This window comes from Cnephaeus nilssonii, assembly GCF_951640355.1.
Source record: "Cnephaeus nilssonii genome assembly, chromosome: 5".
NCBI classification, from domain to species: domain Eukaryota; kingdom Metazoa; phylum Chordata; class Mammalia; order Chiroptera; family Vespertilionidae; genus Cnephaeus; species Cnephaeus nilssonii.
Genome location: NC_137076.1, coordinates 74,292,359 through 74,315,185, shown reverse-complemented (window position 1 = coordinate 74,315,185; position 22,827 = coordinate 74,292,359). Strand labels below are relative to the sequence as shown.

General features: G+C 51.5%; 1 protein-coding gene across 5 annotated transcripts in view; it reads right to left on the bottom strand.

The window, feature by feature from the left end:
* Positions 1-399: 399 nt before the first annotated feature.
* LOC307098988 (uncharacterized protein) overlaps positions 400-22,827 on the bottom strand; it is a 65,501-nt gene continuing 43,073 nt past the window's right edge. For 2 of the 5 annotated variants that reach the window (XM_079770191.1, XM_079770193.1), the window contains 2 exons: positions 18,399-18,500; positions 400-779 (listed from right to left, as the gene is read on the bottom strand). In XM_079770191.1, coding sequence (XP_079626317.1) covers positions 704-779; positions 18,399-18,500 — 178 coding nt within the window. In that variant the 3' untranslated portion in view covers positions 400-703. Of the gene's footprint in view, positions 780-2,178; positions 6,924-18,398; positions 18,501-19,990; positions 20,333-22,827 lie in introns of those variants that run through there. The other 3 variants (XM_079770190.1, XM_079770192.1, XM_079770194.1) reach the window with 2 other exon arrangements.

The window sequence follows — 22,827 nt, the reverse complement described above, 5'->3', positions numbered from 1 at the left end:
TCTCCCCAGCCAGACTGAAAACTCCCCTGGGGCAAGCAGTCATCTCCTGCATCTCCTCACAGTGCTCAGGCAGGCCCGGCGCTCGGGAGCATCTCTTGCAAAACCCTGCAGTCAGCATCTGTTCACCTGCTCTGCCCACTGCCCACCTGGCTTCTCTGAGTCCTTCCCTGGGGACGACCTAGGCTGGACTCAGGGGTGCAGGGAGCAGACTGAGAGGCAGGGAGGGCAGAGAGAGGTAACTAGCTCTGCTCCTGCGATAGAGCCTCGGGTGGAATGGGCCACGTCCAACCAGCAGCCAGGGCCAAAGATCCCAGAACAAGGGCCGCTGTGTCGCACGACATACAGCAAGCACAACCCGCCTGTCTCCCTCAGCAGGACTACTGGAGATGGAAGGCTGGGTCGTTAGCTACTTTCTTTTATTAAAAATCTACACAAATAAAAGGAGCATGGTTCAATTGTACAGAGTAAGAAATACAGATGAGTAAATAGAAACATTAATTAAAGCCACCTGTAGTACACCATCCAGAAGTAATCAGGCTGTTAAATTTTTAGAGACTCGGGTGCAAATATAGTTTTTCAGCCCTGTGCACATGCCTAGGAGCTCGGTCCCAGGCAGACACAGGCGTGGCTCTGCAAGTGATGCCTCTGCTGAGAACACGGCAAGCAGGAGTCTACTTCCCGGGCCCTGGCTTGGGGCCCTTCCTCAGCCCCAGGTTTCTCTGTGCCCGGATACTGTGCAGGGGTTGGCATCCCAGAGTCCAAAGGGCCAGCTGTCCAGGCTGCAGAGGCAATTTAGAGTAGATTAGGAGGTGCAAAGGCCCTCGCTCAGGACCGAGGTGTCTCCTGGGATGTGGAACCTTCAGTGCTAAAACTGAGAAAGTCCTGGACAAACCTGGGGCAAGTTGGTCACCCTACCTGGAGGGCCAAAGGCCTTGTCCAGCCTCTCCCTCCCTTGCTGCCCACAGGCCCTCTTGCTGGGCCTTAGATTCCCCTAGGCCCTCACCATGCCGTCCAGGCAAAGAGAGGAGGAAGGGAATGAATAAGGCAGACAAAGAGTCATCACCTGAAGGAAGGGGCCAATTGAAATCTAATTGTCAAGGGCAACCGGGCATGCAGAGGTGGAGGGACTCCAATACTTGGCTGCCTGCCCCTCTAGCCTTGAAGCGACCCTTAAGATTCTGTGTCGAGTCCTCAGAGGTTAGGCTCTAGCCCAGTGGTTCTCAACCTTCCTAATGCCGTGACCCTTTCATACAGTTCCTCATGTTGTGGTGACCCCCAACCATAAAATTATTTTCGTTGCTACTTCAGAACTGTAATTTTGCTACTGTTATGAATCGTAATGTAAATATCTGTGTTTTCCGATGGTCTTAGGCGACCCTGCTAGCGGTTCTCAACCTGTGGGTCGCTGCTGTAGAGCCTAAGACCATCGGAAAACACAGATATTTACATTACGATTCATAACAGTAGCAAAATTACAGTTCTGAAGTAGCAACGAAAATAATTTTATGGTTGGGGGTCACCACAACATGAGGAACTGTATTAAAGGGTCGTGGCATTAGGAAGGTTGAGAACCACTGCTAGCCCGTCCTTGGAAAGTGTAGGGTCTCCAGGTGGGAAGTGCTCAGCCTCCCAAGGCCTCCTGCAGCCCGGGTGCAACCAGCCTTACACCTCCCTCCTCCTTGTCCACACCTCCTGGTGCTTCCTGCCCAGCTCCTCTCTGCCTCCAACTGGGAGCAGCAGATGGGAGAAGAGGAGGCCAGGACAGGATGAGCTGAGTCAGGAGCAGGCAGGTGGGAGGGGGCCTGGGCAGAAAGGACCTCTCTGACAGTGGCTGGCATATCCTGATTGTGGTCTGGCCCCACACCCTGTCTATGCCTGAGGATGAGTCCCTTGGATAACGCAGAAGAGTAGGCAGAGTAGTGGTCCGTGGTGGGATAAATATGTCCACATCCAATCTAGTGAACAAAATAAGCTGATGAACAAAATAGAAACAGAGACATGAATACATGGAACAGACTGACAGCTGTGTGTGTGTGTGTGTGTGTGTGTGTATTGGGGGGGGGGCGCTGGATGAAAGAAGGTGAAGTGATTAGCCAAAGAATATATATATAAGCCATAGATACAGACAACAGTGTGATGATGGCCAGAGGGAAGGGGGGAGGGGTGGAGGCTGGGGGGAGAGAAGCAAAGGGGGAGGGGTGATGGGGCAAAAGGGGGGGATGGGGACATCTGTAATGGTGTCAACAATATAAAAAAAGAAATGTCCACATCCTAATGCATAGACTCTGTGAACATGTTATGTTAGGTGGCAACTGGGAATTAAAATTGCAGATGGAATCAATCAGGTAATCTTAAAAAAAGATTATCCTGGATTATCTGTCTGAGTCCAGAAGAATCAGAACCAGAGAGATAGAACTGTGTAAAAGACTCGACTAGCCTTGACTTGCTGGTTGTGAAGATGGAGGAAGGCGCCACAAGCCAAGGCATGCAGGCAACCTCTACAGCGGGAAAGGGCAATGAAGCAGATTCTCTACTCGAGCCTCCAAAAGGAATGCAGTTCTGCTGACACGGTGACGTTAGTCCATTATGACCCATTTTGGATTTCTGACCTACAGAACTGTAAGATAATAAATCTGTGTTTTAAGCCACGTAGTTTATGGTACAGCAGCAATACCGAGAAACCACCCAGGGGATGCAGCTGCCCCACATCCCTTGGTTAGAGTGGGTCTCACAGAGCCCCACCATCCCTCCGTGAGAGGCCGTTTTGTCCTGGGAGGCACTGAGATTCTGGAGCCCAGGGCAGGTCAAGAACAGTGCTCTGCTGGACGTGTCTGTAGGAAACGGCAGCCTCCCAGAGCCCACTCTCCAAACCTGCGAGGGTGCTGGCTCTGAGTCCTGCTGGAGGAGCTGCCCTGAGGTCAGGCCACTCAGCACAGCCAGCCAGGGCCTGCAGCGCTCGGCTTAAAACTCCCAGGGCAGGGTTCTTCGTCCTTCCCACACCTCCATCACACAGCACTGTCAGTCCCTGGCCTCACTAAGGGGATCCAGTTGACCTCAGGAAATACTAGGACTAGAGGGGAAAAAAGGTGAGAGGACAAATCACTAAATTGGAGGTCAGTCAAATCTGCCTGCTCTGTCCCTTATTAGCTGTGTAGCTTCGAAGAAGCCACTAGACTTCTTGTAGCCTTAGTTTCTCCATCTGTACAACGAGCATAACAGCTTTGTCTTACCTGCCTCACAGGGTGTGTGTCTTGGGTGAAATAACACCCGAGAAAACATTGTGCTGCACAGATTGCGATGCTGTTGTTAATAAACAGTAGCGGTCACAACCCCCCATGCCTTTGGATGGAGTGAGTGATTACATATCCCGGGTCGGCAAACGTAGGGTGAGTGCAGACTCATCTGTCCTGCCGGCAGGCACGAGCTGCAGCCTGGCCAGGAGAGAAGAGAAAGACCTGACTTTCTAAGCCGCTGCCTCAGAGCTCACAGCGGACGTGAGTCGGAGCCACCCTGCAGCCTGCAGGAAGTCCTCCCAACCACCACAGACTGAAGCTTTGCACCTTTTTTTTTTTTTTTTTTTGCTAAGAAAAAGATTTCTAGAGTTTCTTTTGCATTAAAATAGCCCCTTTGTTCACAGAACACTCCCAGTTTTTCAGGGAAAAGGTGGAACATGAAACTATGCACAATACAACTCCAATCTAATAAATATAGGATGTTTAACTTTGTCTGCAATACCTTCTGGAAGAAATACATAAGAATACTAACGGGGATTGCCTTAGGTGGTGGGGTTAGGCGATTATATTTCCTTCCTTATATTTCTATAATTTAAAAATGCTCCATAATGCTATAATTACTTTTACCATCAGAAAAAAATATTGTATAAATGAAAAGTACCAGGGACTTCCTTTTGTGGGGCCACAACCTGGGCTTGTGGAGTCATTTGAGCTGGTTCTGCACGGGCGGGGGTCCTGGCCCTGGTCCTTGCCACAGGACCTTGGAGACTCCTCCTCTCCCTCCCTGGCCTCTGTTGGCCTGTGAGACCGGATGCTGGACAAGACATTCTCTAGGATCCTTGGCAGCTCGATAAAGTATTCACCTTCATCTCCTCCATCCCTGCCCCATGCTCAGCTCCCAGCGGCTTCTCTGTTCCTAGAGAACTCCTTACTTAGGCCTTGAGGTTAAGACCACCACCTCCCTTATCAGCCTGGCATTTGCCTGCATCAGCCTGCACTTCTCAGAGCCCTGCCCTTCCTTGAAGAACAAAGCCTGGCCAAATCCTGTGCAGCCTGCTGGCCTGCGGTGACCCCTGTTTCCCTCTACTTGTGCATAACAATAGCCACCATTTATTGTTAACTTCAGGTCACAGAGCCGTTTAAGTGCTCTCATTTAACTTCAGGTAACCAGCAACTGAGCAGTACCCCCTGGAGGTGTGCAATGTGGTGACCCTAATTGATCCTCTCTTGCCTCTGAGGGATGTATTGTTATACCCATTTCACTGATAACTGAGGCTCAGAGAGGTCAAGTTAACTCACCCAAGGTCATACAGTGAGTTTGTGGCACCTCTAGGACTTGATCTGTACGTCAGTTCAGTCCAAGTCCCGTGTTTTTTTCATTCTCAGGGTGGTGTCTTCAACTCCCACCTTCCAGCACTGGAGGACAAGGACAGTGTGTTCTGAGTTGAACATACAGGGAACACCCAGGGAATGTCTGGTGGTAGCGGTGTTGCTCACAATGAATTTAACCAGCGTTTATTATTTAATCAACAAGTCTTCCCAGACCGCCTGGGGGCTCTGGGGAGCAGGAACAGGCCTATTCTGTTCACTGCTATACTCCAGCACCAGGCAGTGCCTGACACAGAGTACATGCTCAGTTAATGACCCTGAATTTATGATTGTTCATTCAAATAATAAAACAACAAAGTAAATAATGTGAACTGACATCTATGGGGTGCCTACCCCAAGCCAGTTCTCAGGGAGTCTCCAGGAGAGCTGAAGAGAAATATAACACTGGTGACAAGGTTACCTCGTGGAGTTTTATGTAAGAAAAGTATTTGTGTTGCCCTGGCCGGTGTCCCTCACTTGGTTGGTCATTGTCCTGTGCACTGAAGGGTTGCCGGTTCAATTCCCAGTCAGAGCACGTTCCTGGGTTCTAGGCTCAATCTCCGGTTGGGGTGCATGCAGGAGGCAGCAGATCGATGTTTTTCTCTCACATGGATGTTACACTCTCTCTCGCTCTCTCCTCCCTTCCTTTCTCTAAAATCAATAAAAAGATCCTATTTTATTTACATTTTTATGTGTTCTTTTTAAAATCTTCATTGTTGAAAGTATTACATAGGTCCTAAAATATATATATATTTAAAAGTATCTGTGTAAAGGCTGTGAAAACACCAAAGGAAGATGATCAGAAGCCTTCTTCTGGTGTTGGAGGCCCTGCCAGAAGCTATCACCATTGCAACTCGGATACACTGACTGCCAAAGCACAGAACCCTAATTTTCCATCTACATCCGCGGTTCTGTCTGTTCGGAACACACCTGGATGCTTTTGTTGCCTCTCCAGACTGGATAACCAGAATGCTGAGGGCTATAAGACAATCGTGGAGACTGGTGAGTTTAGCTTGGAGAAGGAAACCGAGGGTCATCTTCAGCACCTGATGGGCTGCAGGGCGCAATAGCCCTGGGCACCCCCTGAGGAAGACCGCTCTCTGGAGATGAACCAGAGAAGCAGGGAGCCCGGCAGGCTGCCTCTCCAAGACCTGATGAGGCCTTACTCCCTACAGCACAATCTGCACACTTGCTCAATAGCAAACGCTTATTAACTGTCCTCCATGGCTTATTGCAGGCTAGGGAAACAAGGGTGAATAAAACAAGCTTGCAACCTTAGAAAACGCCTCTCCCCTAGGGACAGAGTCAGGGAAGCCTCATCCTGTGGCCTGAGACTCCGTATTATGCACCCTGTCCCAGCCACTGCTGAAGACTTTTATTTTCCTTTTTTTTATTTATCCTGAAGGGGCCGGGCATAATGCAGATAATCAACACAAACAGACATCTCTGTAGCGGAGTCCTGGGATGGGAACGCCAGCTGAATCCATGTTCTAGGGGGGCCACAGGGGGCGGGGTCTCAGGCCCAGTCATCGGCATGTGTCCTCTGCCCCTCCAGATCCCTTCAAGTCCAGACAGGCCTTGACCACGGTGTCTTCCAGCCCCGTTCCCGCAAACACTGATGGACCTCCGCCGCTTGTACTGACATGTCAGAGGATGCCCTCCGACCCTAAATTCATACCAGTCCTTGTCTTCCGTTCCCTCCAAGGCTCCACGGGCTACAGTGACAGCTGTGGTTCAGCAAACAGTGTGACAGTCCCGAGTGCTGCTCAGAAAACGGGCTCCTGCTGCTGCCCTGCCCACGCACACACGGGCCAGCGCCGGCCTGACAGAATGCGCTTCTTACTGTGAAACAGTACTTGCAGAAAAACGCACAGAACACATACCCGGTTTAATAAGTACAAGATATGCAGCAAAGATGCGTATAACCACCACCAGGTCCAGAGATAAAACAACGCCTGCTGTGAGCCCCTGTGCACTCCTCCCAATCACAACCCCAGCCCTCCCTGCGGTCACGGCTAAAATGACTTTTGTGATAATTCCTGTTGTTTATATTTTGCCTCTTCCACATGTATCCTTACACAATAGAGTCCAGGATTGCCAGCTGTTAAACTTTTCCTGAAAGGGATTATGTACATCTTCTTTGGTGTTCCATAACGTTGATGAGAGTCCTCATTATGGCAGTATTTCTGTACCATATTACAGTACTGCAAGTCGCTGTGGTCCATTCGTCTTCACTGCAGAAACATTGCACATGGCATTTGTATTCTCCGGTGGTGATGAGCAAGCATCTGGCCTCCTCCTGGTGCTGTGCCATGTGGGTATCTGGTGCGCAGGGGTAAGAGTTTGGTTAGGGAACATTCTGAGGAGTGGGGCTGCTGGGTTATAGGGTATATGTATTTTCATCTTTACCAGATCACTTATGTACTATTTTTTTTTTTTAAATCCTCACCAGGGATATTTTTTCCATTGATCCTTAGAGAGAGTGGAAGGAAGGAAGAAGTGGGGAAGAGAGATAGAGAGAGAGAGAGAGGGAGAGAGAGAGAGAGAGAGAAACATCCATGTGAGAGAAACACATCAACTGGTTGCCTCCTGCACACACTCCTACCGGGGCTGGAGATCAAACCTGCAACCGAGATATGTACTGTTGACCAGGAATCAAACCAGAGACCCTTCAATTTGTGGGCCGACACTCTAACCATTTAGCAAACGGGCCAGGGCCACTTATGTATTTTTTAATTATGAAAATGTTTCTCAGGGAAGGAGTGCTGTAACACACCAGCATTGTCTGGAGTAGAGAAAATGGGACATGCCTGCCCCTACAGCCTGACTGGCCCACCCTCTGTCCTCAGAACCTCATCCCTTCCCTGTGGCCCAGCCGCCCTCTCCCTCCTCTGGCACCCATAGGTTAGGACTCCTCAGCAGCTGGCTCCTCTTTGGCCTCCGTCCCTCAGTGATGAAGTTGGATGGGGGTGGGGGTGAGAAGAGGTTGAGAATGAGGAAGTGGAAACCAAATACAAAGGCCACAGAGAAGTCTGGTCCACAGACCTCAGTGTTTCAGCGGCACACTCTGTGGGACAGGAACATGCAGGCTGCCTGGGGAGCATGCCCAGCAGGCACCAGGCCCACCCGTGCTGAGGTGTGCTACTGGGCAAACCGCCACTTTGCACTAGGTTCCTGTACATAAGTTACTCCGTGCAATCCTCTCCCCAAACCTGTGAGGTAGGTATTAACATCCCCATGTCACAGGCAAAGACACCGAGGCACAGAGACACTGAGTAACTGGCACTATATTACATCCAGTTAATAGGGTGGGATCTGGCCCAGCCTGTGTGACCTCAGTGGTTGACCTATGAACCAAGAGATCAGGGCACATGCCCGGGTTGTGGGCTCAATCCCCAGTGTGGGCCGTGCAGGAGGCACCCACCCAATCAATGATTCTCTTCCATCATTGATGTTTCTATCTCTCTCTCTCCCTCTCCCTTCCTCTCTGAAATCAATAATATATATATATATAGTGTTTAAATCGTGTGTAAATTGTGGCTTCCCTACTTTCTGGTATAACTGTAGACCAGTTACCTGACTTTCTTTGGCCTCAGTTTCCCCATCTGTAGAATGGGCTAACTGACCCCCAGGGCTGTTGAAAGAGTTAAAAGAGATAATGTGTAGAAGGAGCTTAGCAGAGTGCCTGTCAAAGGAGGAATGAGCAGAACTATGAAATGGGAACCACGGAGTTCCGAGGTGGACAGCCAGGACTTGGGGGAGCAGGAGGGCAGCTCATCTTGGCAAGCTGGGACCAGGCCACCAAGCTGAGGGAGCTGATCTGGTGCTCTGTGAGGACTCGGTCAGCGGGGTACTGGCCACATGAACTTTGAAACTTGGGCAGCCAGGCAGTCCTGCTCCCCTGACACCTTTGCCCAGAGCTCTCTACCTAACTGGCTGCCTCAAACGGCAGTGATTTGCGACGGGGCGCAGCTGGATCCCTGCACGTGTGGAGCTTCTACCCAGCTTCAGTGCTGCTCTCCAGGAGGCGGCATTGGCAGGCGGCAACAGCGGCAGCCAATGGGCAGCAAGCCTGTTGCTAAGGTCACTGGTGAACCTTATTTGGCGACATCCAGCTGACCCTGCGTTCACCTCTGAGAACCCTGGGAAACGCCAACCACAGATGTGAAACGAACGTCTCAAAACCACAACTGCATTTCCTTTGAGAAAAGATTCGGCTCTCCTCTCCAGCCTGCCTCTTGGCAAGCTGGGACCAGGCCTTTTGTGCAATACCTTGCAACCTCGAGAGAGAGAAGCCTGGGCAGGCCTGGGCAGGGAGAGAGGGCAGGGTTCCTGCACAGGCGGCCTCAGGACCCAGCAAGGACCTCTGTTCCCACCCTGCGGCTGCCGACCCCTGCCCAGGCCTCCCCGGTCACACCCTGAGTGTTCCTGACCTCACTTCCTGCAGCCTTGGGAAGCGGCTGGTATGAGGAAGGCTCGCGGCACGCAGGGAGGAAGTGGGCCTGCTCAGGCCCTCACCATCTGCACCAGCCGCACTGCTTCGGTGCAGCCTACAGCTCAAACGGTCGACGATTTCAGTTTTTCATCGCCTTTTGGTGTATCTTCCAGCTTAACCTTGAGTAAGTTAATTAAATGTTGCCCCCACCCCAAATGTGGGAGGGAAGCGGTGCCTTCGGTATTTCCAAAACAATACTCTTTCCTCATGTTTGTTTGGTGCGTTCGATTCTGCAACTGTGTTCACATTTGCCATCTTGCTGGCTCCTCACAAGCCCGGTTATGGCAATAATAACAAACGATGACTGAGCCCTCACCACACATCAGGAACAGGAATCAACTCACGGAATCTGCTATAATCGTTCCCATGTCACAGAAGAGAAAAAATGAGGCAAAGGGAGACTCAGTAATTGTCTCGGAGTCCACGTAGCCTGCGAATGAACAGCTAGGATTTGATCCTAGAGAGCCCAACTCCAAACTCCGCCCTAGTCTCTTCTGTTACATCGCCTTTCAAGGCACACGCGCCAGAACAAATGCCATTTCCAGGTAAGAAGGTGAGGAGACTAAAGGGTGGTGTGCGGTCTAAAGTCGGGGCTGCTTTCCCTGTCCACGTCTACTCCCAGAGGACCATCCACCGGCATCCTTCACTGTCCTGCTCATTACTATCATGCCCCCCACGCCTCAGCCTGTCTCCTGGCCCACAGGCTAACGTGGCCTTTCTTTTCTGGGCAGCCCAGGGAGCTAAGTGGCCCGGCCTGTCTGGAAGAGGCTACGTGAGCCCATCTGTCAGATAGGGGAGCAAAGCCCGGACCACAGAGAATGTGCCACAGGACACCCCCCCTCCCCGCCCCGTGCACACCAGGACAAAGTATTCCACCGGCTGGGGTCCCTGGGCTGTGGGCAGCAGGGCTGGGGCACCTGTCACAGCATCCTCAACTGAAGGTGGTCTGAGGGCCCGGAGTGGGGTCTGGACCCTGAGGAACGCCCTTGCTGGAGCGCTGTCCTTCTCTCGGGCTCTTCAGGACTCCCCCATGCATATAGGGCGTCCCAAAATGGATGCAGGAGGGAACAACACAGACCAGGTGCCGGGCCTCACAGGGTTCGTTCCAGTGATGGAGACAGACATTAGGCCAGTAATCACACAGACAGCTGAAAACCACAGGGTGCTGTGAAAGTGCACTGTCAAGGTCTTCGTCTAAGGCAGTGGTCGGCAAACCCATTAGTCAACAGAGCCAAATATCAGCAGTACAACGATTGACATTTCTTTTGAGAGCCAAATTTTTTAAACTTAAACTTCTTCTAACGCCACTTCTTCAAAATAGACTTGCCCAGGCCGTGGTATTTTGTGGAAGAGCCACACTCAAGGGGCCAAAGAGCCGCATGTGGCTCTCGAGCCGCAGTTTGCCGACCACGGGTCTAAGGAATGCATGGGGCTGGGGGTTAGGGCAGCGTTCCCTGAAGAAGGAGGGATGGTGTGGGGTTAGGGGTAGGGATAGTTCTTGGTGCCTTCCCCACTGTCCTCTCTCCTGCATTCCAGCCCCTTCTGAAATGGCTTCCATGAAAGTTCTCCGCTGGTGTCCAAGTTGCCCCGAGTGTTTCTGCTGGCAGCTGCTGTGGTGTTTCTGCCTGGTGAGCTGGCTCACGTGTGTGCTGCGGAGACTGGAGGAGAGAGGGCTGGAGCTGTTTATTTTTGAGCCCCAGCTAAACCCAAGCACCTCCATGCCCTGCCAAAGTCCTGCATGTGCATGTGAGGGAGCCTGGCAGGCCCAGGGGGTGAAGGCAGCTGGTAGGGCAAGAAGCTGCTGGTATGAAACACTTAATTCTGAGAAACATTTTCAGATGAACCGCTTTCACATTAACCGAGAGCCAGGGCCCTTCCTAAAGCACCTCTGAGAAGAGTTTTTCAACCTAAAGTGTGACATTAGCTTTCGCCAGAGAGGAAACCCTTCTAGGGGTGACAGCAAGCCAGGCGGCCTTAGAGGAAGCTGGTGCCGCCGGGGCCCTCCCCACCGGCGCCTCCCCACCTGCAGGCTGCCAGCGAGGCGGGCGATGCACCACTGGCAGGCCGTTCAGGGCACACCCTCATGGCCTTCACTAAACATGCCCCCCTCCCTTCTCCCTCAGGGGACTCCCTGTGGAAAAGGAACCCCAGCACTTGGGGTTTCCAGGCTGTGATCTCCAGTTTCATTTTCCAGTTTCCATCTAGAAGCCTCTCTGCCAGCTCTTACTCCCACCTCAGAAGAGCTGAGAGGAAGAGAAAAGTGTTCCAGCCAGCACCCTGCTCCCTGGGGCTCTCAGGGGCGGGAACTGGCAGACTCTCCTGCAGGGGAGGAGGCAGGTTTGTGTCCTTAGGTGACTCTCCTGCAACCTGTGGACCCTGCTCTGGCGGGTCACAGCCTCAGGGCCTTCAGAACAGCCCGAGCACAGCCCAGTCCCCTCCAAGGCTCTTCCCGCAGTAAGTGCTGGTGAGACTGGCACGCTTGCCCCTTCCCTGCCATCAGCGGACACCTCTCAGATGTCAGTTCTCTGGACTGGAGGTCTGTAGGAGGAATAGTCTTCACACAGCTCCTCTCCTCCCCACACTCCAAATTCCCCTTTAAGCTGTTAATTCCTAATAGGTATTACTAGAAACAAAATAAGAAAGAAAACTTCTACTCAGAGGTCCTTTGGCTCTTCTCCCTTGCCTCGTTTCTTTATCATCTATAGCCTAATTTCTAAAAGAATGTAAGGGCATTTATACCTGTTTTTTTCTGTGTGTGTGTGTGTGTGTGTGTGTGTGTGTGTGTGTACCTTTGTCCTAGTCTAACCTTTGAGGGAGCAGGTGGGCAGGTACCCAAGCCTGGCAGATGTAGACCTTTCCTAATCTCTAGGGCAAATTTGTTCTTCAGTGTTTCTAGTATCAGTTTTTGATAAATCATTAATCAAAGTTGCAATAAAAAGATAATCTCAGGACTGGGCTGTAAAGGTCCTTAAATAAACCCTTCTGTGGAGGCCTCAAAGCCAAGAGAGAAGGGTCTTGTGTCTTTGGCTGGATCCGGAGGCAAATGAAGGCCCCCTCCATTTCTAATCAGTGGGTACAGGCATGAACTTTAGTCACCTGAGTGGCTGTGGCCTCTTGCTGTCGGTAAATCTGGCCATGCCCTGACTCCTGGATCAGGTGGCATGGGGCGGGGGTGGGGGGGGGTGGGGAGGGGGGGAAGAGGCTGTAGTTGGACCCAAATGTGAGGGTCGGGGGGTCACTTCCACAGGGTGTGACAGCTGTGGCATGGCTCTGGGCCAGGCCCGATGGCAGTGGAGGAGGCAGAGCAACCCCCAGGGCCTGCAGAGCCCACGTGATGGAAGGAGCCCCCATATCTGACAGCTTGGCTCATTCCTGTTGACTTACTGCTGCGCAGGGCAGAGAGGTGCCTGGGATGGAGGAGGCTCCCTTCTCCTGGGAGGAAGAAAGGAAATGGCGGCTCCTCCCAGGGAGCAGGGTCAGAGGCTGTGGGGCCCTCTCTGCTCTCCAAACTCCCTCACAGAGGAGAGGGCGGGTCTGCTCTTGGGGCATGAGGTCACCGGCTCCTGACAGGCTGCAGAGCTGGCTCTAGGAGCCAGAGTCAGTCACGGTCAGGGATAATGTGAGGCCCAGCACCGGTTCCAAGAGACACCAAGGCAAGGCCCGGGGACCTGGGTCAAGTGCAACCTGGACCAACAGACTTAGGGGCTTAGTTGTGAGGTACCTTCCCAGGAGACACAACAATGACCACATTGTCCACGAGCGCCCCTGTGCCCACGTGGACGTATCTCAGAGGTGTGGTATCTGAGACAGGCACTCACTGTTCCCTGCATACCTTCCGACTGTTACCGGACCCATGCTGGTACCACATTTTCAGACACAAGGGGGAAATGGGCATTTTCAGAGAAGTGCAGCCCTAGAGGTGCAGAGCAGTGAAATCAGGTGTGAGAAGTTGTTCAAAGGACTGATGTCCAGAACCCGGATAGACTTGCTCTGGATGGCTCAAGGGGAGGAAGCAGCCTTGGTGGGACAGTCGAGAGACAGAGTGAGGAAGACTTCCTACAGGTCCAATGTATTCTCCAAAGACAGACAGACAGACAGACACACACTTCTTTTTTTAAGAGAATAGGGAATGAATGGAAAGATACCCTGACATTATAACAGTGGCTGTCTCTAGCTGGTAAGACAATGAATGACTTGCAATTTTTCCCTTTCTGCTTACCAATAGTTTCTAAAATATCCATAATATACACAAATTACCTTTTTTTTTAAATCATGGTAAAATACGCATAACATAAAATTTACCATTTAAAAAAATTTTAGGTGTGCGATTCAATGGCATTAAGTTTTATGCTCATATTGTTATGCCGCGATCACTACCATGCAGCTCTAGAACTTTTACTAGATCATTCCCAACATAAACTCTGAACTTCTAAAACTAATTCCCCACTCCCTGATACCGCCAGTCTCTGGCAATCCCCATTCCAATTTCTGTCTCTACGAATTTGACTACTCTAGGTACCTGACATGAGTGGAATCAAACAATATTTGTCCTTTTGTGTCTGGCTTATTTCACTTCTTGGCATAATGTTTTCAAGGTTCATCCATGTGGTAGCATGTGGCAGAATTCCATTCCTTTTTAAGGTTGAATAATATTCCATTGTGTGTATGTATTCCATTCACCTGTCAATGGACATTTAGATTGTTTCTACCTTTTTACTGTGAATAATGTAGATATGAGAATGGGTGTACAAGCATCTTTTTAAAAAAATATATTTTATTGATTTTTTTACAGAGAGGAAGGGAGAGGGATAGATAGTTAGAAACATCGATGAGAGAGAAACATCTATCAGCTGCCTCCTGCACACCTCCTACTGGGGATGTGCCCGCAACCCAGGTACATGCCCTTGACCGGATTTGAACCTTGCTTTGACCTTTCAGTCTGCAGGCCAACACTCTATCCACTGAGCCAAATCAGTTAAGGCTACAAGCATCTTTTTGAGTCCCTGCTTTCAATACCCAGAATTAGAATTGCTGGGTCATATGATCATCCTATGTGTATTTTTTAAGGAACTATAGTCATAGTGACTGTATCATTTCAGATTCCCACCAGCCATGCACAAGGTCTAATTTCTCCACATCCTTGCCAACACTTGTTATTTTCTGTTTTTTTGATAACAGCTATCCTAAAGGGTGTGAAGAAGTATCTCATTGTGGTTTTGACTTGCACTTCCCTAATCCAAACTACTTAAACACATTTTTAAAATATGTTTTTATTGAATTTTAGAGAGAGAGGAAGGGAGAGGGCTAGAAAGAAACATTGATCAGCTGTCTCCTGCACGCACCCCAACTGGGGATCGAGCGCACAACCTGGGCATGCACCCTGACTGGGAATCAAACCGGCGACCTCTTGGTTCATGGGTCAACACTCATCACTGAGCAACACTGGCTGAATCAAACTATTTATTTTTTAACCCAGTTCTGTCTGAATCAAATCCTTTGTCCTTTATTTCTTGACAATATGGACCTTTCTCCCATCTTCTCCTTTTTGTACTTATTCTCTGCATAATTTTTTTAAAAATATGTTTTTATTGATTTCAGAGAGGGGAAGGGACTTGCATCCATCTAACTGAGCTCCTCTGATGTGCCAGGCTCTGTGCCAGGCGGGAGGCTCCGAGATGAGCGTGGCCTGGTCTCTGCCCTCGGATTTCAGCCTCTGTTAGGAACAGTTACACCTAACCCTGAGTGTGGGTGCAGTGTTGGAAAAGGCAGCACTGATGAGGTGGCATGTGAGCTGGCCTCAAGGGATCTCAAGGTATGCAAGTGCAGAAAGGAACTGGGCTGTGGCAACAACTGCCATTACGTAAGCATTTGTCTGTTTATGTCTGTCTTCCCTATTTGCTTATAAACTTCATGAGGGCAGGGCCAGTGATCTTGCTCACCGTAGGACCCCACTGTGCCCAGCACCGGCAGGTTAAAACGAATACTTGCTGAATAAGAGAGATGTCTCCTTCCAGAATGTCGGCCGTGAGAGACAGACAGCACGGCTGTTCTCCACGGCCCAGGGGCTGGAGGGAAGCTTACACAGACAGTGGCGACAAGAGCACGTCCAAGGCTGCACCACAGGAGCCCGTGGGAAGGGGAGTTTGAAGACCCAGGTTTGAGAGAACTGGAGGCCATGATTGCTGGCTGGGGGCCCTGGAGAAAGGGGCGATCCTAGGATGCAGGCTCGGTAGAAGGAGAGGGGTCTCTCTTTCTGTGAGACTCGGATGGCCAATATGAAAAAAACAAACAGGAAGTGCCCGTTGTTGACAAGGATGTGAGCACCTGGAACTCTCATACACCGACGGAGAGAGTATCCTTCCTGCTGTCATTCTAGGCTTCAGACAGCCTGTGGGTGCTGGTTGGTCTGGCTACCCTTTGGGCCAATCAAAGTGCAATCATGTCTGCACTTAGGCTGTCAGACGTGAAATGTTCTATGTCCAGAGCAATTTCCCAGAAGGGCCTGAATCCATGGGACTTGGTGCAATCGAGAGCCCAGAGTTGGCTCTGTGCTCAGCGGTCTCCAAAATGTCAACTTTGCCCACGTGCCTCCTTGCCCCTCCTCTCAGGTCACATAGCTGGCAGGACTTCAGTCAACAGAAGGTGGACCCTGCTCTTTTCAAAGAGCACACGGGACGGGCACTGACAAGCTCGCTCCACCCCCACCCTGGGCCCTGTGGTGGCCTCCATCAGGGTGCTGACGCCTCTGCCTGAGGGGCCTTTCTGTGCTCCCAGTCAGGCACCAGCATCCTACCTCCAGCTGCTGGCCCAAGACTCCGTGCACAGGCCCCTCGCCCACCAGGCGGGCAGCACACGTGCCCCTCAGAGCCCACACAGGGCAGCTCTGCTTGACACGTGCACAGCTCAAGTCTGAGGGAAGGAAAGTGCTGACTCCGTGTATGGTTTGTATTTTTAATGTATCCTCCTTCCCAAGTCGGAGGATGTCACTGAGTTACCAAATGCCACTTTGCTCACTGCGGGGGACACAGACAAATCCAGACACAAGGGTGCCAGGAAGGGGACTCAGGACAAAGAAGTGTGCAGTCAGGAGCCGCGTGGGATGCTCTCACTCCAAGTGCCGCAGGAGCTCAGAATCGAGAGGGTCAAGTAGGGGTGGGGCGGGCAGGAAAGATCCTGGAGCAGGGCCCCCAGGGGGGGAGCAGAGGATAGAGGAGACCAGCACAGGTGAGGAAAACAGCACCTGGGACCTGTACGCAAACCCGACAGAACACAAGGGCTGGCCAGGCCTAGACTCTGGTGGGAGAGCCCCCCTGGCTGCCCTTTCGCCCGCAGACAGCAGGCCTCCTTCAGCCCCACCCAGGCCCCCGAATACAGGCTCCACTGTGCCCAGCCTGACCACAACCCCCACACGAGCTGTGTCCATTCACACTGGCCTAGAAACTGGGAAGTCCCTGGCATGGGGCCCCTCCACGTCCTCCACATGACTGCCTGGGGCTTGGGGGGGACCAGCACGGGGTCATTTTTGTGGTCAGGAAATGTCTGTGGCAGCTGTGGACACCACGGCCTTCCCTGGACCCTTCTGAAGTGGAGGCCACATTCCCAATGACTCTCAACTGCCTAATTCCAGCTCCAATCTCTTGCTTCTTCCTGGTAGGCTTGGTGTGTGTGTGACAGGGTGGGGTCGGGTGGGTGGGGTGGGGGTGGGGTGAATGTTATCTTTCTGCAGGTCCATGAGGTCCCCTCAGATCCAAAATACTCCAAGTTCAAGGGCAGGACACCGAGAAACAGAGCAGCAGATACTGAGGTGTGGTTTAGTTCAAGGCTTTTCAACCTTGGATGCACATTACAGCCACCTAAGGAGTTTCTTAAAAATACTCATGTCCAAATACTTCAACAGACACTTTGCAAAGAGGGGACCCAAATGGCTAATAAACACATGAAAAAGTGCTTGACTATATGGCGTTAGTCATCAGGGAAATGCAAATGAAAACCACATTGTGATACCATTACACACCCACCCGAATGGCTCACACAAGACAGAAAACAGCAAATGTTGGCAAGGATGTGAAGGAGCCAGAACTGTCATACATTGCTGGAGGGAGTGTAAATTGGTACAGTCACTTTGGAAAACTATTTGGCATAAGGTACTCAAGCTAAACACGTTCGTATCCATACTTGTCCAGCAACTTCACTTTTACGTACGTATCCAACAGAAATGCACACGAATGTGCTCCCACAGACACCGCCGGAATGCTCAGAGCAGCAGGAGTCAAAATAAACCCAGGCTGCAAACAACAATCCAAACACCCAAATATCCACCAGCAGTAGAATGGACAGGTAAACTGAGGAATGCCCATAGGGGTGGCTACACTATGGCAATGGGAATGAACCAGCTACACGTATAAGCAACAGCTTGGATGATTCTCACACTGTTGAGTGGAAGAAGACAGAGGCACAAACGCATATACACTGTATGATTCCATTCATAGAATGGAAAGCTCAAAAGCAGGTGAAACTAACTTATACCCTAAACCAGTGATGGCGAACCTATGATACGCATGTCAGCACTGACACGCGTAGCCATTTCTGATGACACGCGGCCGACATGCCGAGGATGAAACATTTGCGAAATAATGTTTTTTCCTCAAAGTGACACACTCCCCGAGTTATGCTCAGTTTTTTGGCGAAGTTTGACACACCAAGCTCAAAAGGTTGCCCATCACTGCCCTAAACCCTATTAGGAGGGAGAATGGCAAACACCCTTTAGAGCACAAGCGGATTCTGGTGATGGTCTGTTTTTGATCCGGTTGCTGGCTGCTTGAGGTAAGTTCACTCTGTGAAAATCCATGGTGCTTCGCACTTATGGTTTGTGCTTTTTTTTTTCCTTTTTTCTTTTAATGTATGTTATCCTTCAATAAAGACTTAAAAAAAAACCCACACAACTCAGATCAATTCAGTTAGTATCTGTGGGGTGAGGATCGGCGCAGGCATCAGTACTTTTTAATATCCTAGACCCGTGGTCGGCAAACTGTGGCTCGCGAGCCACATGCGGCTCTTTGGCCCCTTGAGTGTGGCTCTTCCACAAAATACCACGGCCCGGGCGAGTCTAATTTGAAGAAGTGGCGTTAGAAGAAGTTTAAGTTTAAAAAATTTGGCTCTCAAAAGAAATTTCAATCGTTGTACTGTTGATATTTGGCCCTGTTGACTAATGAGTTTGCCGACCACTGGACTAGATGATTGTGATGTGCAGCCAGGCTTGAGAGCCACTGGTGTAAGCCCTTGAGCAGAGCAGATGCACTCACCTGCAATGGTTCTGACGAAGGCACGCCCAGCTCGGTGGAATGAGGTATTGGGGGGGTGGGGATGGGGTAAGAGGTCCGTCTTTGCTGGTGTGGGCAAGCCTCCTGCATGGAAAGAGGAAACGCTGTAGCATGCTGCTGTTACGTGTTTCTTCCCTGACGGTGTCTGCTGAAAGCTGGTTGCATCAGTTTGGTGTATAATGGGAACAAGGTGGGCCCCGCCCCACCCCACCTGCCCCAGGGCAGTGGCTCACTCAGCGCAGCTGCTACAGGGTCATTTACAGAGAGGTGGCAGCTGGGCTTCCCAGGCACTGCTACTAGGGCCAAGGCGCTGCTGAGGCTCTGACACCTGGGGGGAGGGGCGGGTGCAGGACCCACTCGGGGTGTCTATGTTTGTGGGTAATAGCCAACTCTGGGTTCCACATGATGCCCAAACTCCCTGGCCTCTGGGTCCAGATGAGGAACTTGAAAGCTTGCTGTGGACCACATTGGTTTTGGCTCAAGTGCCTGGGCTGAGAATATTCCTTCTCTTCGTGTGGTTAGTGGCAGCCACCTTAGCAATGGCCAAGCTCTAGCATAGTCTGGCCAAGCTACAGGCAGCTTGGACAGGACAAGACAGGACATGGGCTTACACACTACACAGGTGTTCTGCCCACCTGGGCCCCCTCCGTCCTCCCCGAAGCTCAGCGTCCATGAACTTTCTGCTGTGGGAGGGGCCCTGGGAGAGGCCCCAGAAGCTTCCCCCAGCGCTCCAGGGCCCACCACCAGCAGGCTGCGGGCTGGCTCTTCTGGCCATGTCCCTGCGTGTCTGCCTCCCGGCATCGCGTCTACAGGGCAAGCGTGAACAGGACGGGGTCTGGGTCTCGTGCACCTCTGCTGGGAGGGACGCAGCGGGGCCTCGCGGGGCTCACAGAGTGGTGTGGGCTGGAAGAAGGCAAGCTAAACTGATAAAGCCTACATCCCTTGAGGGAAGCCATCACACATTAAAAACTAACACACCGTCTCCAACTGCCCAGCCTCCATTCCCCAAATTAAAAACACATACAGCCTGGCCGGCGTGGCTCAGTGGTTGAGCTTCGACCTATGAACCAGGAGGTCACGGTTCAATTCCCGGTCAGGGCACATGCCTGGGTTGCGGGCTCGATCCCAGTGGGGGACATGCGGGAGGCAGCCGATCAATGGTTCTTTTTCATCATTGATGTTTGTTTCTCTCTCTCCCTCTCCCTTCCTCTCTGAAATTAAAAAAATAATAATAAAATTTAAAAAATAAAACAACACACACACACACACACACACACACACACAAAAAAAAAAATCCCTGGAAATAAAAGAATCAGGAATAAGGAAGCGAGGGGGGTGGTAGTGGTGTAAGAGGGCCTCTCCACCCAAGTTGCCAGCCTCCACTTCCCTGGCTTCAGTCTCCTCCCTGTGAAATGGGGGTGGGCCCCCAGGCCTTTCCCCCAGCACAGGAGGGTTGATCTGCAGTGGGCCAGGGAGGCCGGGCCCTGAGGGCTGTGCTAGGGCTGCCCTGGCGGGGACGTCACCTCCCTTGTCTGTGAAATATGACAATGGCAGCCCCTGCCAGCCAGAGTGGCACGGCCCCTTCCTGTTGTCTGTTTTAAGAAGCGTTTATGAAATATTTCCTTTCTGTGCTTCAGGAAACGTGTGGCCAGAAAGAAATTTTGATTCTATTTTTTCCCTAGAGGTTTACAACATGTGCTTCAAAGGGGTGCACAAATTCAGCAACACGGAGGCTGGTAGAGGCAGGAGCGCAGGGAGCACGCAGGCGGAGCTCAGAGGAGGCCGCAGGGCGGGGGGTCCGGGGCTCCTCCGTGTGAGGTGTGCTGTGGGCCTCTCTGGGCGCGTTTATCCTCATCCCAGTGGGCAGACGAGCACACGATGCTCCTCAGAGCAAAAGCATCGAAGAAGCTGCTGACCTGGAAGCACATAGGCCTGGCTGGTGGGTCTGACCTGAGAGACAACTACTGTCACATCTGGTGGTGGTGGTGGGGGTCCCACCCAGAAACAGCCTGGATGTCCCCCAAACACCCACTTTACCTTAAGACCCAGTAAGGATCTGTTATCCAGGGAGGATAATTAAAACTGCTGATATTTTCCAGTCTGTTATATGTTTTCTAAAAGTCATCATAAATTCTCTCTCCTGGTTTCCTATTACTCACATGCTTCTTTTCCTTCTCAAAACACTCCAGTAAGTAATATTTCCCATACAGAGAAGTCACTAGTCCATTACCCTCTATTGTGTATTACTTGAGGCCCAATGCACGAAATTCGTGCAAGGGGCTCGGCCCTCACAGCCTCAGCTGCCTCAGGGCCCCACCCACTGGTCATTCCAGAAGGTCGTTCTGGAAGGTTGTTCCAGAAGGTTGTCCGGCCTTCTGGTCTAATTAACATATTAGCTCTTTATTATATAGGATAGTTAAAAACTAGAAAGTGAACTTAAAGCACCATCCCACCCCCCACCCCCACCCGGAGTAGCCCAGAAATGTCACAAAGCTCCTGCAAAGGACTCCTAGGAGGAGCTCTCAGCCTCACTCGGGACTATTGTTGTTTTAGATGCAAATCAGAAAATGTTTCAGTACGGCCAGAGGCCCAGTAGAAAACAGGCACACACCACAGGTGACAGAGGAGAGCTCTAGGAAGGACTGGGAACAGGGGTGAGAGGATTAGAGAAAAGGGGAGGAGCCAGCAGCAGAGGGGAGCGGTGGGCCTGAGGGAGGGTAAGAAGTGGTCACTAGAGCCTGCAGAGAGCTGTGGCAGAAGGCTGCTGGAGGAGTTGTGGCTTTAGGGTGAGACCCTGCTGACCTGGGGCCTGACAAGGGAGGGAGCTGGGGAAGAAAGCACCCCAATATTACTCTGAAATCTCCTGCAGCGTCTTCAACTGACCAAACCCAGCTGGAAGCATGAGGACAGGGAGCCTGGTTGCTGCAGTCCACAAGGTCAAATGCTGGGAGGTGTGGGGAGGGGTAGAAAGTGGGCGGGGCAGGGCAGTGGGGGGATCCCAGTACAGTCATCTGGTTTAACCATTTAAAAGGAGTAATGCAGCCGTTAATGTTCTGTGGTGCAGCACCCTCGCCACAAATAAATAGGACAAGGGGCAGCCAGAGACAGAGATGACCACGAGAGAAGGTTTAAGGAATTTTATCACAGTGACCGGGGTCCCCATCATATGGAGGGACAAACAGCTCTACTCAGCTTAATAATGCCAAGGTAAACAAACATGTATGTTCATAAAGATGACTGAGTTATTTTTTAAAAAGATTGAACGTGGTCACTGTACTACTTCACAGAGCTTTAACAGGGCAGGGGAGACTGTGACACGCTTTAGAAATACCTCCATCCAAAGGAAGTACAGCAGGGCTCCCAGGCAAACAGGGCAGGCTATTCACACGTCCCGATTGCCTTCCTCTCCTGAAGTGCCTTTAAATGCCAGTCAAGAAATAAAATGGAACAAACCTCCAGAGCAGAGAGAATGGCCAAGGAGACACCAGTGGACGAGAGTTCAGTAAAGCAGATGAGGAATGATGTCTGACGTGGAGGAAGCGAGTCTCTTATGGGCCTGCAGAGGGGAGTACTGACCTGAGGCAGCCGCTTCACCCCAGGACCCTGGCAGAGCTCAGAGCTTGGGGAGATCAGGTATTATGGTGGTGGGGTCAGGTATGGGCGGGGGTGGGGTAAGGAGCCAGGAAAAGTGGTAGGAATCCTCCCAGGTCCCCCCCATACTCCGCCCCACACAGCAGGAGACTGAAGACAGTGAGCGAGAGACTCAGGCAGAAGGGGCGGATGAACACAAGGATGAAACAGGAGGATGGGGGCAAAGTCTGAACATGAAAAGTGGGACTCCATATCCCCCCCGCTTCACACCCCTCCCTGCCCAGGCATAGGTCACCCCGTGCTAGAGTATGGTGAGTTTAAAACACGGCCACACATTTTTTGGGACATTTCTTCCATTGGAAGGTGGGTCTCTGTCTCCCTCTCTGAAGCTGGGCAGGCTTGTGACTGCAGTGGAAGCGATGCTATGTGGCTTCCCAGGCCAGGCCACAGCAGGCCATGCACTTCCACGCACTGCTGGCTGCGACGTTCACCCTGGAGCCCTGAGCTGCCACCCAAGAGGTCCAACTGCCAGGCTGTGTGCTAGAGCGGCCATGTGTCATCTTTCTGACCACCACACCCAGCCTTCCAGCGCTCCCTGCCAAGTGAAGAACCATCCTGGAGGAGGATCCTTCAGCTCAAACTGGTCTACCCCAGCCATCTGGGCCCCCCACAGCCATTCCCGCCATCCCAGCCTGGGCCCCCAGACATTGTGGAGCAGAGGAGGGTGGGTGCCTTTTCCAAATTTCTGACTTGCAGCACAATGAAATGGCTGTTTATGCTCCTAGGTTCTGGGGTCATGCAGTAATTAGTAAGTGGAACA